Source organism: Podarcis tiliguerta (assembly GCF_965153285.1).
Source record: "Podarcis tiliguerta genome assembly, chromosome: 2".
NCBI classification, from domain to species: domain Eukaryota; kingdom Metazoa; phylum Chordata; class Lepidosauria; order Squamata; family Lacertidae; genus Podarcis; species Podarcis tiliguerta.
In genome coordinates this window covers 93,653,101-93,665,671 of record NC_139535.1, presented here as the reverse complement: position 1 = coordinate 93,665,671, position 12,571 = coordinate 93,653,101, and the positions used below count along the sequence as shown (strand labels likewise).

The window sequence follows — 12,571 nt, the reverse complement described above, 5'->3', positions numbered from 1 at the left end:
AAATGCTGAAATGTAAATTGGTGTGTGTACAATATTCTGCATTTCAAGGACGTGCTACACCTCAATCTATCCATCCACTTTTAAGGGAGACTGGAAAGACATAAAACACAATGCAATCAGATACCTAACTCGAAGGCTGAGATCAGAGCAAAAAAAAACTACGTATATGGAGAACAAAATTATTCAAAGTGTGAACCCCTGAGCAACCTCTGCACTCATTTCAAAGAAGAGGGAGAGAGACAAAACGTAAAATATATTGTAATGCTACAATTACATTCTAGTAGAATATATTGTACTACAATATATTGTAATCTTGGATAAAGGCGTCAAAATGGATGTCAGGGAAGACAGGAAACTGCCTTATATTAAGACTACTGGTTCCATCTTTGTCCGTATTGTCTACACAGAATGACATTGGTACTCAGGGGTTACAGTCAGGCTTCTTTCCCAGTTCTACCTGAAGATGGCTAGGATTGAACCAGGGGTATGTGCTCTTAGACTCCACTGAATGCTCAAGACAATTCTATATTTTATGTTAGTGCTCAAGTACAACCCCCAAATATACAATTCTATATTTTATGTTCATGCTCAAGTACAACCATACATACCTGCTTTTAGCTGGCCTAAAAACAAGTGATGCCTCTTAAACATGGGGCTTCATTAGTTACTACCATACATTTACAAGGCTGAGCCCCATTCAAACAGGAGCTGGAGCTGCATCCTGGCTTAAATTAATATTATATTGTACAGCATAGCTAGAAAAATACTGTATTGTCATCTCATTGATCCACCTGCTTTGAATCTGTCAGTCCTGACTGATGATTTCATATAACCAAAAGATGATTCCTCTTCAACCTTGTTTGCTAATAATTTTGTTGACTCTTATGAGAAAATTGTTAAATGGACATTGAAAGTTTTCATAAATTAAAACCAATCTACTTCCTATTATTATTATTTTATATTTGGCAATCTTCTCTTTAGATAGTAATTTACTCCCATTAAGTTTAAACTAGAGTAGCTTCCTCCTCTTGCAAATTGTTCCTCAAATCAATCTTCTGTAGACAGAGCTGCATAATCCTCCATATTAAACATACCTGAACACAAAAACAGTGCAATACCAAAAATAGTTTCATAAAACACTTCAGCACTTTGCTTGACCTCTAGATGTCATACTGCTAATGAAAAAAGTAAGCTATGCTCTCTACCACAATTAATACCCTGAAGCCACTTGGGTCCTCTCTACCTTATTTAAAATTATGTCCCTATGACCTTTCAGTGTTCTTTAGATCAAACAAAAATTTCAGGTAAATACAGTGAGCCATGTGAAATACCAAAACAAAGAGACCTCTCAAAATATAGTAAGGTCAAGCACAGTCCAGTAATACGTGGGCTTCTTTGATGGTACTGTAAAGTCAAATAGCTTTAGGCCTTTACTTACAATTGCATTTCCATTGCTCAGACATAAAAGCAGCTAGTTCTGAGGAACAGACTTCAGCCTATTTGCACATTTCCCAATTCTAAAGGCTTTTGCACAGGAATGAGGATACAGTGGTACCTCGGTTTTCGTACAGCTTAGTTCCCGAACAACTTGGAACTCGAACGCTTCAAACCCAGAAGTCAGTGTCCGGTTTGCAAACTTTGCTTCGGAAGCTGAACGTGCTCCTGAGCTTCCGTTTTCACTGTTGCGCTGCTAATTTTTGTCCCCCCATTGTAATCAAAGCCTTCTTCCTTCTGTTTTCACTGTTGCACTGCTAATTTGCGCCCCCCCCCATTGTAATTAAAGCCTTCCATTTCCGATTGCAGTGTTCCGAGGTGATATTTGGAGCTTATGTTTGGTCTTTTGTTTTTGCTTTTTTTTTGCATTTTTGTTTGTCTGGCTTTTCCGTTTTTGTGACTGTGAGTTGTTCTTTGTTTTATGATTGATTGTTTGATTGATTGATTGTGTGACTGTGGAAATGGGCAAAAGCCCCCCATCCAAACAATGACTATCATCAGTGCAGGTAAGAAAAAAAGTAATTTTTATTTTTATTATCTACAATACTGTCTTATTTATTTTATAGTACAGTACATTGATTATTGCTTTCATTTTATGGATCAATAGTCTCGTTAGATAGTAAAATTCATGTTAATTTGCTGTTTTAGGGGTTGTTTTTAAAAGTCTGGAATGGATTAATCCGTTTTGCATTACTTTCTATGGGAAAGTACGCCTTGGTTTTGGAACGCTTTGGTTTTGGAACGGACTTTCGGAACGGATTAAGTTTCAGAACCAAGGTACCACTGTATACAACTTCTCAACCAAGATTATCAGATATTAGTGCCCCTTCGTGGCAACTAGTATTCCTAAATAGTCTCTCATATTTGTGTGTTGTGTCGCACTGAAATATTTCTCATGCTTGATTGCAGAACTCTAATTTGTTTGAACTTTGTAAGCCTCTATACCTGCTTCCCAATAAACAATAATAATTTGAGCCTTGCATGAAATGGCTTACTTAACTGCATGATTCTGCAGATGAAACAGGTTGAAGCGTTTTTCACCCTTGCAGCACAAGAATTTATATAGCTGTGCAACATGAAAAAATATTTAATTTTTAGAAAACGTGTAAGTAGTTACAAACTAAAGAGGCATACCATTCAAGCATGGAGCAGAGTTGGTTTTGGAAACTGTCAACATTGTTTCTCAGATTCCCTCCAAAATTACTTCCTAAAATCTTTGCACTTACCCAAGAAGATATTTCAACTAATGTGTTTACTGAACAAATCCTATAAGCAAGATTGCATTAAACGCTGAAGCCTCATTACTCCACATCTTATTGGATAATTATTCCAACGAAGCTCATACACTCAGTAGCAATTTTCCAATAATCAATACTTGTCATGCATTCATGATAAACTATTTCTAAGCTCTGTCCCTAGGCTGGTTATTTCAGTGCCCTGGCATGTGGTTCTCTTCAGCCTTATTGACCATTTAAGCAAGTGTCTGGGGGCGGTGGGGGTGGGGGGAATCACAACCAAAGTAGGTCTATTAGTATTTACAGCAAAGGTCTAGGAGATTCAATCATTCTCCTATTGTTTTATTGCAGATAGCCCAGCAACCTCTCTTTATTACTGCAGGAAAAACTCAAAAGCTGGCTGAATGCAATCAAGTAGTACGTGTTCAGCTTTGCAATGTTTCAAAGGGCAGTGATTTACCACTACGAACCAAGTATCTTGCACACAAAACATCTGAGCTCGGTAATTGCCTCATGTTTTGTACAAACTATACAAGGCAGCATGAGGTCTGCCCACACGCAGAATACCTGCTGCTACCCAAAGCCAACTCCCCTCCCCAACCCACCCTCTTCCCCCAATTCCATGGGCTCTGTCATTAAACAGCAGAGAGACTCGTTTGTTTTCGTTGTGCCCTGAGGTTTTACTATACCTTAGGTTCCACATGCTGTGTTAAAGCCTCATGTCAGCCAGCCAATAGGCTGTGTTCCACGGGATTCATTATTCTTGTTACTGCTGAAAAGAGAAGGGCTCTGGAATGGCACGTAGCATGGATACAAGAAACTGCATGACTCATCAGTATGTGCAGTAATGTGGTATCATTGCAATTTTACTCGTAAAAACCATTGTGGCCTTTCATGCTCTCGTAGATGTTACCACTAAGGAAATCAACAATCTTACAACAAAGATATTTACAGAAATCACGTTTCCTAGCTATATATTTGTCCAAATATGCCAGCAGAAATTGCCAGGTCTGCTGTATCTGGACAGAAATAATTTGAGTGGAAGTGAGAAGGTATCAACCCTTTCCTTTTATCTTCAGTACTTCCATTATACCCAACAAGAGCGTTTCAAAACTGAAGAAACCAACATTTTATTATGGTTTATCTTCTTACGCAAAAAAGTATGTCACTGATACATGGTTATGCAATCAAGCTTGTATTTAAACCGAATCTCCCCTTGAATTCACATTGTTGTTTTAAAAAAGTCACTGGTTTGCTTGTTTTTGACTTAGTGGCTTATTCAGTTCTGCTTTCCTTTTTTATCACTATAAAACAATCTCACACGTGCCTACTCTATGCCCCGCCGAGTTCAGTGGGGTGCACTTCCAGGGAAGTATGTATGAGACTGCAGCCTCAAGCAACTTTCCAAACTCATCAAAACAGAAACTAATAATATAGTGGCTCATCTTGCTTTGGCATGCTTGTTCTTTTATTTCCTACTTTATTTCGGGGGGGGGGGGGAGAGAAAATGATAAGAACTGTGAAGAGTGGTTAGTTCTTATGTTTAAAATACAGCTTGTTGATTTTGCATCAACACATTTTGTCAATAAACACACTAAATTTCCTTTGGCTTCTTTAGATTTTGGGTTTTATTCTAACAAAATGCATACTTGGTCAGCAGAATATCAGAAAAATGCTGCTATGCCTTTATGCTGACTTTTTAATATATCATTTAATAACTTCACACCCTGGAAAGATTAATCTCCTTTGTTCCATTATCTTTCTGTTGGCAGGACAACTGATAAATATCTTGGAAAAATCATCTGGTGTCACTACTGTATTTACATCCACAAATGGAAGGCAGACACAGAGGAGACAGCAAAGATTTTAAAAAGCATGCTATAGGCAGTCATAGAGTCTTGCTGTGGTACAACTTGGACTTGTGCTGTTTATTTTCTTGGCGCTTATTTTTAAGGTTATTTTTCATGCTTTTATTTACATTTCAGCTTCTATTTTGATGAGCTTGTTTTTATTGTTAGCTGTCTTGAGCAGCACTCTGTTGGAAAGGCAGGACATAATTATTCTTAATAAACAATTAGGTGGTTGGCCCCAGATGCCAATCCTGTAATTATTTAAATTTAAAACGGCTAGAAACTGGTTCAGGTGCCAATGGAAGCATAAGTCACTGCTCCCTAAACACAGGATTTAATTCTAAATCAGCAGCAGAAAAGAAACAAGCAAATGTACATAATCATGTCAATATAATGCAAATTTAATTTGCAGATTCCTTAGTTATCCCGATAACGTTCTCTCCTAAGTTCTGATCCAGAGTGGTTCTTGGCTCAGAATCTCCTTAATATGGAGATTTAATTACAGTAACAAGACAGCAGTCACTGAGAGTGCTCAGAACACGACACATGCAAATTTACCCTTGGAAGTTACCCAAAATTTGTGCCCCCCAGCAACTGTGACCCTTCCTCAAGCAGGAGTGGGGTAGTCTTACTAGCAACAACACACTGAGTTACTTCTTCCTCTTCGGCGATCATTCGTAGCTGAGTAAGACTGTTTTCTATAAACACAGTTTTAACAATGAGTCCAAGTGACTGTGGAGGCCAATTCTGGATCCACATGTCCTTCCACAGTGGGGACATTGCTTTCTAGGTAGGAGCTTCTTCTTAGCACATTTCTGTCTTGTGTCCTGAGTTCGAGTGTCTTCAAAGCCCATATGACACCTTTGGTAAAGGCTGTTCTCCAATTGTAGTGCTAGCAGACAAGTGTTTCCCAATTGTCAGTGTTTATACTACATTTTTAAGATTTGCCTTGAGACAGTCTTTAACCCGCTTTTGATGACCACTAACATTACGCTTTCCATTTTTAAGTTCGGAATAGCGTAGTTGCTTTCGAATATGATAATCAGGCATCCGCACAACATGACCAGTCCAACGAAGCTGATGTTGAAGAATCATTGCTTCAACACTGGTGATCTTTGCTTCTTCCAGTACACTGGTATTAGTTCGCCTTCCCAAGTGATGTGTAAAAATTTTTGGAGGCACCGTTGATGGAATCTTTCAAGAAGTTGTAGATGGTATTTACAGTGGTACCTCAGGTTACAGACGCTTCAGGTTACAGATGCTTCAGGTTACAGACTCGCTAACCCAGAAATAGTACCTCGGGTTAAGAACTTCGCTTCAGGATGAGAACAGAAATTGTGCGGCAGCGGTGGGGCGGCGGAGGGAGGCTCCATTAGCTAAACTGGTACCTCAGGTTAAGATAGTTTCAAGTTAAGAATGGACCTCCGTAACGAATTAAGTTCTTAACCCAAGGTACCACTGTCTAAGTGGTCCATGTTTCACAAGCATACAGTAAGGATGGTAGTACAATAGCTTTGTAAACAAGCATTTTGGTTTCCCTGCAAATGTCCTGGTCCTCAAACACTCATAGTCTGGGAAAACTATATAAACAAGTTCCTACTTTCCTTCCCAGATCTAGGCTAGAAGGGCATGGTAAGGACAGGGTGTTCATCCCTGTTGTGTTGAGATTCTCTGAAGTCAATGCATGGTCAAAGAGAGCCCTCATTCCTCACCAGGCTGTGGTCAAAGTACTGTAAAACTGAGTTTATCAACCCTGCTAGACAAGATCCTTTTCAACTAGAGAAGCCAAGTTACATGCAAAGCTAATGCCCGTAGCTCTCTCCCCTGACTTTAGCACGCTTCTGAAGCAATTCACATCCCACGCTTTAATATTCATACCATCACAAGGATATTAAATCCATATTTAAATCTGTTCTGATAACTAATCAGCTCCAACGAAGATTTTATTCTGAACTGCTCAGAAAGAGATGCTGCCTCTCTCTACTCTGAGCTCATGTTACCAAAGAAAACGTTTGCTGTGGCAATTTATTATCCTTATTGATTTTATAAATTATACGGGAACAAATAAATTAATGATGAAACGGCCACCTGTCTCTGTGTAACCAATTTCACTTTAAAGTAGAATGACTAGGAATAAATTTACCAAAAGGTATTGCTATAGCCAGGACAAGCTAGTTCTCATCTGAGCTCCCTGCTTGGGAAAGGAAAAGAATACTAAGATGATTTTCAAAATTCTGGAGCATACCCTACAGCTGTCCAGTGACCAAGATTTCAGACAGAGAAGATTGCTATCTGTATTTGCACATGTGACAATAATACTGTAAGTTCAACAGAATAGAAACACAGGAGTTCTCTTGACAATCAACAATGCATGTGAAATCCAAAACACAGTTACTGATCAGAATACTGAAGGTGAAAAATGGAGGAATAAAAAAGAGCCTTGGAGTTTGAAAGGTTTGTGAGATTATAGATAAGATTCTCTCCCCCCCCCTTTTTTTATTATTGTATATTTTTCTTGTAGTTATTTTTTTGAATATTTTCTTGTTACATTTGTTTCATAAATAAAAATAGTCTACCAAATCTTATGCAACTGACAGGAACACACACAAAGCATGTGGAAACCTCAGGCTCTAGAATGTGCAGACGTAGATTTAGGTTCAACAGTAAAATGGCTTTAAACCTAAGCCAAGGGTTCAGAAACAACATCAAACCATAGTTTGGCATTGTATTCACAAGCCTGGATTGAACCTACCTCTCACACAATCCTTTAGCCTTCCTCACACATGGAGATGCCCTATTCATTTTCCTGATTTGAGCAAACTATATTTAACAGTTTAATCCCATTTGGTCATGGGTTACAAACCATACTTTCATGCCTCAGACAAACCATACTTTCATGGCTCCTCAAACCAAGAAGTCATGAACTGGCACACACAAAGGAGAGAAAAGAAAAGAGCCAAAGACATACTCCAGTTTTATGCCTAACAGGGGCGGCCCCAGATGGAACTCAGGTTACAAGGGTGATCAAAGGATTGATGGTCCTTGGGACCATTGTGTACATCAGTTCTCATAGCTACTGTAGCCTTGGACCTGAACCACCACTATGTGTGATACAGCACAGCACACATTCCATATACGGAAAGTCTTGTGTCGTCTTAATTCTGCTAACCCAGAAACAGTACCTTGGGTTAAGAACTTTGCTTCAAGATGGGAACAGAAATTGTGCTCCAGCGGCGCAGTAGCAGCGGGAGGCCCCATTAGCTAAAGTGGTGCTTCAGGTTAAGAACAGTTTCAGGTGAAGAACGGAACAAATTAAGTTCGTAACCAGACCTCTGGAACGAATTAAGGTCGTAACCAGAGGTACCACTGTACTTAAAGAGTGACTGCACCCCCTGAATATTTATGAACAGAATTACTTGAAATGATTATTTCGTACAGAAATGGAATGTGCCAGCTTCAGACATATAATGTTTATGGAGCACAACAACCAAAAAATGGAACCGGGTGACAATCTTTCCATATGAGAAGAAGTTTGTAAGTAGCAGATGCCCACATGGGTACAACAATTTTAAGCTCACTGAGCATGGTTTTGCTACCATAATTAAAACTGCCAAAGCCGTGGGGGCTTTACACAAATTGCCACTTCCATGGAAAGAAGCTAGTGTAATCCCTGTTTCTGGCAATTACCGTACCATAAATCTAAAGTCTAACAGTCATAAACAGCATAGTTGAGCCGGTCAAGATTGCAGAAATTCACCAAAAAACTGATGGTGCAGAAAAGACCCCAACCTACACAGAAACTAACTACTAAATTCCAACTACTCAGAAAGTTATATCAATGGGAGCCATGTTGAATACAAATGGCAGTATAAAAATCTTGACTGAAAATTATTCCTGTTTCAAAGTACATTCACCCAACCAAAGCCTAATAGCTTTCGAGAACTTGCAAGGTTCTATCCACACGAATGAACAGACAAGTTATGAATATTGGCAAGTCATTAAGTTATATAAGGGATGTTCCATACGCCAAGCTGAAACCGGGGGTTTTTCATGTAGTACAAGTAGTACACACAGTTGATTGGGAAAAAGGAGGCATAGAACTCCTCTCTAACACAAAAATCATACTTACCCTTGGTTGCCAGTTTTCATACTGTTTCTGCAGATTTGCACCAATAGTTTCCAAAGCTTTCTGTGGCCCCATTGATAGAGGATCTAAAACACATAAAAGAGTCATGAGACTTTTGATCAGTTCCTCAAGAATATTCACATAATTTCTACTTCAGCCAAATGTGTATGGAGGGAAGGGTATTTGAATACAGATTATAGCCCACGACGTTACTTTGCACCAACCTTGTGCAATCTCCAAGGATGTAACGTAGCAAACCAGGCAATTTGCATAAATTCTGGATAAAAGGCCCTGGAGCATGAGATAGCCGCTTCCTTTGGGACACTGATAGAAAGGGAGCTTGGTGCAGAGACATTAACATGCTTAGCATTTCCACCAGTCTTGCCCTGTCCCAGCCAACTGAAGACAGCTACCTTAAAACAGAGGTAATAAACCCAGCAAGGTGCCATGGCACCCATGAAAGCTTACTTAAGTAAAAACAAGTATATAGCGCCCCCCCCCCCTAGAAAGGAAGTTACGGGGTAAAATGTGCAGGTACCTTCTAAGTGATTTCTGTGAAATAAGATTAAGATGTGGCCATGTAGTATATTTTTCGTGGTACTGTTATTAGACAGCAACAACACGTGTGTGTGTGTGTGTGTGTGTGTGTGAGAGAGAGAGAGAGAGAGAGAGAGAGAGAGAGATCTCCACAATCCAGACCAGCAGGTCATAGCTGTCTTCCTATGGTAAGCATAAAGTTATCAAGGTGGCTGTCTCCCTAATTTCCATCGAGCTCTGCTCAAATAGAGGATTTTTCGCAGATAAAAAGCTAATGCCCATCATCACACAGCAGTGCTCTCTGCTTAAAACTTCTGAAAAGCTGTATTTGAGGTTCTCTAACAATCAGGGTTTAGTGCAGTGAGATACAGGAAATTATATTTCAGCACTACAGCTTCAGAACATCAGGATTTTGATAGGCGTGAGGATCACCAACAGAAGCGATTAGCATTTTTATTCTAGTAGCTGATTTATTTATTTTCAAAATAAGAAAAGAACAGATAGGTAAATGCTTGTCCAAGACCAAATCAAAATATTCCAAAAGACACACAAAGAAAAAGTAATCCCTTCAGCTGCTCTGCTCATCTTTTATCAAAACAGAGGTTTCTGGAGAGGTATGTGGTCAGTTGTTATCAAGGCTAGTGCAGTTCAAACACAGAATTGAGTATCAGAGTAGAATTTAGTATTCTGAACATTTATGGATCCCACTTTTCAATAAAGGAACACTCACAAAAAGAAGTTCCCAACACAGTTATGGAGAAAAACTGCTGAAGCTGGGGAGAAAGTAATGATTTCCAGTAATAGCAATTCTTCAGACTTATGCAATCAACTTGTTGCCCTCCAGATGCTGTTAACTCCCAACTTGCATCAGCCTCAGCCAGCACCATCAATTGCCAATGAGACAACAGATACAGTCATTTCCAGATGTTGCTAATGTAAGCCAGCTGCTTGCATTCACTCATGTGTTGAGCCCTAGCTGCACCTATATTAAAGGAACAGGCTTCCCCATTTGGGGGAGAAGAATATTGCTCCACAACACTAAAAACCAACATGAAAAGTTCTCACCTATTTCTAAGCAGAAAATGGGTAAGCTAGCATTTCTGTCTCCTGACACTCAGAATACACAATTCAGACAAAAGCTTACATCTCCCCACTTAACTGCCTATATCTTCCTCAGAAGGCCCTTCTCATTCTTTAAGAACCTAGCTAAAAGCATCCTTCCAATACAGTACCATGCTTTTGGCAAAGCTAGGGCTGAAAAACTGGGTCATTTCCAAATTACTCCCTGAAGCACCAAGATTAATTTGTAAAAAATGCATGCAAAGAGAGACTAATGAGTTACAGTGCAAGTCCACCCAGGGAAGAATCATGTCCTTGCGGAATGCCAAAGGAACATTTGCATGCTTAATGGAACCCACCTGACACTATGGACAAAAAGAATAACTCTAGTATCGACTGGTGAAGCAATAGCTCTAAGGTGAAAAGAACCAAGAATGGGTTAGACATATTCCCTATTCAATTTTTTTTACAAAAAAATACTATAAAGAATTATTGCTTTCTGAAATCTCCTATTAGTCAATGCTTTTAAAGCTGGCTTTGGACTTGACACAAAGAGAACACCCAAATCAGTAACCTACACAATCAACACAATGCTCAGCTGAGCCAATCTCATTTTTCATCCATAAATGTAGTAGCTTAATACAGTTTAATACTGTATATCCCAATCACCAGGATGGTTTCTAAATTCATGGAGTGAACTCTGACCAGTCTAAACTTACCTCAGAGGACAGTTGTGACTCTCATCAAGAGGCAAATACTTTCAGGCAGTTGGCGTTTTGTCTAGATAAGCAAGTTGCACTATGGAACACTGTTTCTCGGGTCACACATTCAGAATCAAAATGTTGGAATAGCCTGCTCTATGCCCTTGTAGTAGACCTCCAAGGTGACCCAGAAGTGATTATCAAGCACATCTTCCAGTTGCTTAACTCTGATGTTTTCTCATGCATCCTTTCAGACCCACTAAAATGCCCAGGAAGGATCCAGCAAAAGCACCAATAGCAAAGAAAAGTAGTAGTAAGAGCTCACTTCAGACAAATGACTGAAAAGATTGGAGAAATAGAAAACAGTGGCACTGGCAAAATCAAAAGGGAAATGAAGGGGATAATAATAAAAAAATAGACAGCTGTTGTGTAGTTCTTGCCATGGCTACTCAAAAGAGCAGCTGCTTAAGAAGGGCCAGAACCTCCAAGGCTCCAATGGAAAAGCTAGTTCTTGTTAGCCTCAGAACACGTGTTCTGGTTATACAGGATTCCTTTACCATCAATTTTATTGTACTGAAATAACAAATGCATTGTATCTGCAGTTACCCAGGCATGAAATGCTATCTTCATCAAGTATTTAGTCATACATCATTAAAGGTAAAGGTAAAGGACCCCTGGATGGTTAAGTCCAGTCAAAGGTGACTATTGGGTTGCGGCGCTCATTTCCCTTTCAGGCCGAGGGAGGTGGCGTTTGTCTACAGACAGCTTTCCAGGTCATGTGGCCAGCATGACTAAACAGCTTCTGGTGCAACAGAACATTGTGACAGAAGCCAGAGTGCACGGAAACGCTGTTTACCTTCCCGCCACAGTGGTACCTATTTATCTACTCACACTGGCGTGCTTTCAAACTGGTAGGTTGGTAGGAGCTGGGACACAGCACCAGCAGCTCACTCCGTCATGGCAATTTGAACCACCAACCTTCTGATCAGCAAGTCCAAGAGGCTCAGTGGTTTAGACCACAGCGCCACCCGCATCTCTTTTACCTATACATCATTATTACTGGCTGGCATGGTTTCCAGACACAGTGGAGAAGTAACTGTCCTGGGATTGCTGTTTTCCCTTTTGCTAAAATTAACTCTTAATGATGCATTGTGGCATTCGGGTCACATTTAGGGGAAAAGAACAGTATTATTTTACAGTTAGTCCATTTCTAGGGACTGTAACAAACCATGTCACATTTCCTGCCTTGTTTTGATGCACTGCCTCCATTAGGCAGTGTATAAACAGAGAGATTTCAGTTGAATTACACTGCTTCTATTCAGTATTCAACTCATTTACACTACTGCTATAAACAGATTTTCCCCCCTTTGAATGCTACAGGGCATTCATCTTTCTTAATGACATTTTCTACACACTTATTGTGACATTTAATGCCAGGTCATAAAGAAAAACCAAAATAAGAGACAGGTGTCATTTTTCTAAGAGAAGATAGGAAATATTACAGGAACACTGTCTATTATCTGGAGTGAACGCAGTACACCTAACAACCGTATCTTCTCAAAAATGAAT

General features: G+C 39.6%; 1 protein-coding gene across 2 annotated transcripts in view; it reads right to left on the bottom strand.

Annotated features, from left to right (window-relative positions):
* The window catches only part of RPTOR (regulatory associated protein of MTOR complex 1), a 298,685-nt gene that overhangs the window by 253,537 nt on the left and 32,577 nt on the right, over nucleotides 1-12,571 (bottom strand). For both annotated transcript variants that reach the window (XM_083427285.1, XM_083427286.1), the window contains exon 3: nucleotides 8,709-8,791. In XM_083427285.1, the coding sequence (XP_083283411.1) occupies nucleotides 8,709-8,791 (83 nt within the window). The remainder of the gene's footprint in view (nucleotides 1-8,708; nucleotides 8,792-12,571) is intronic.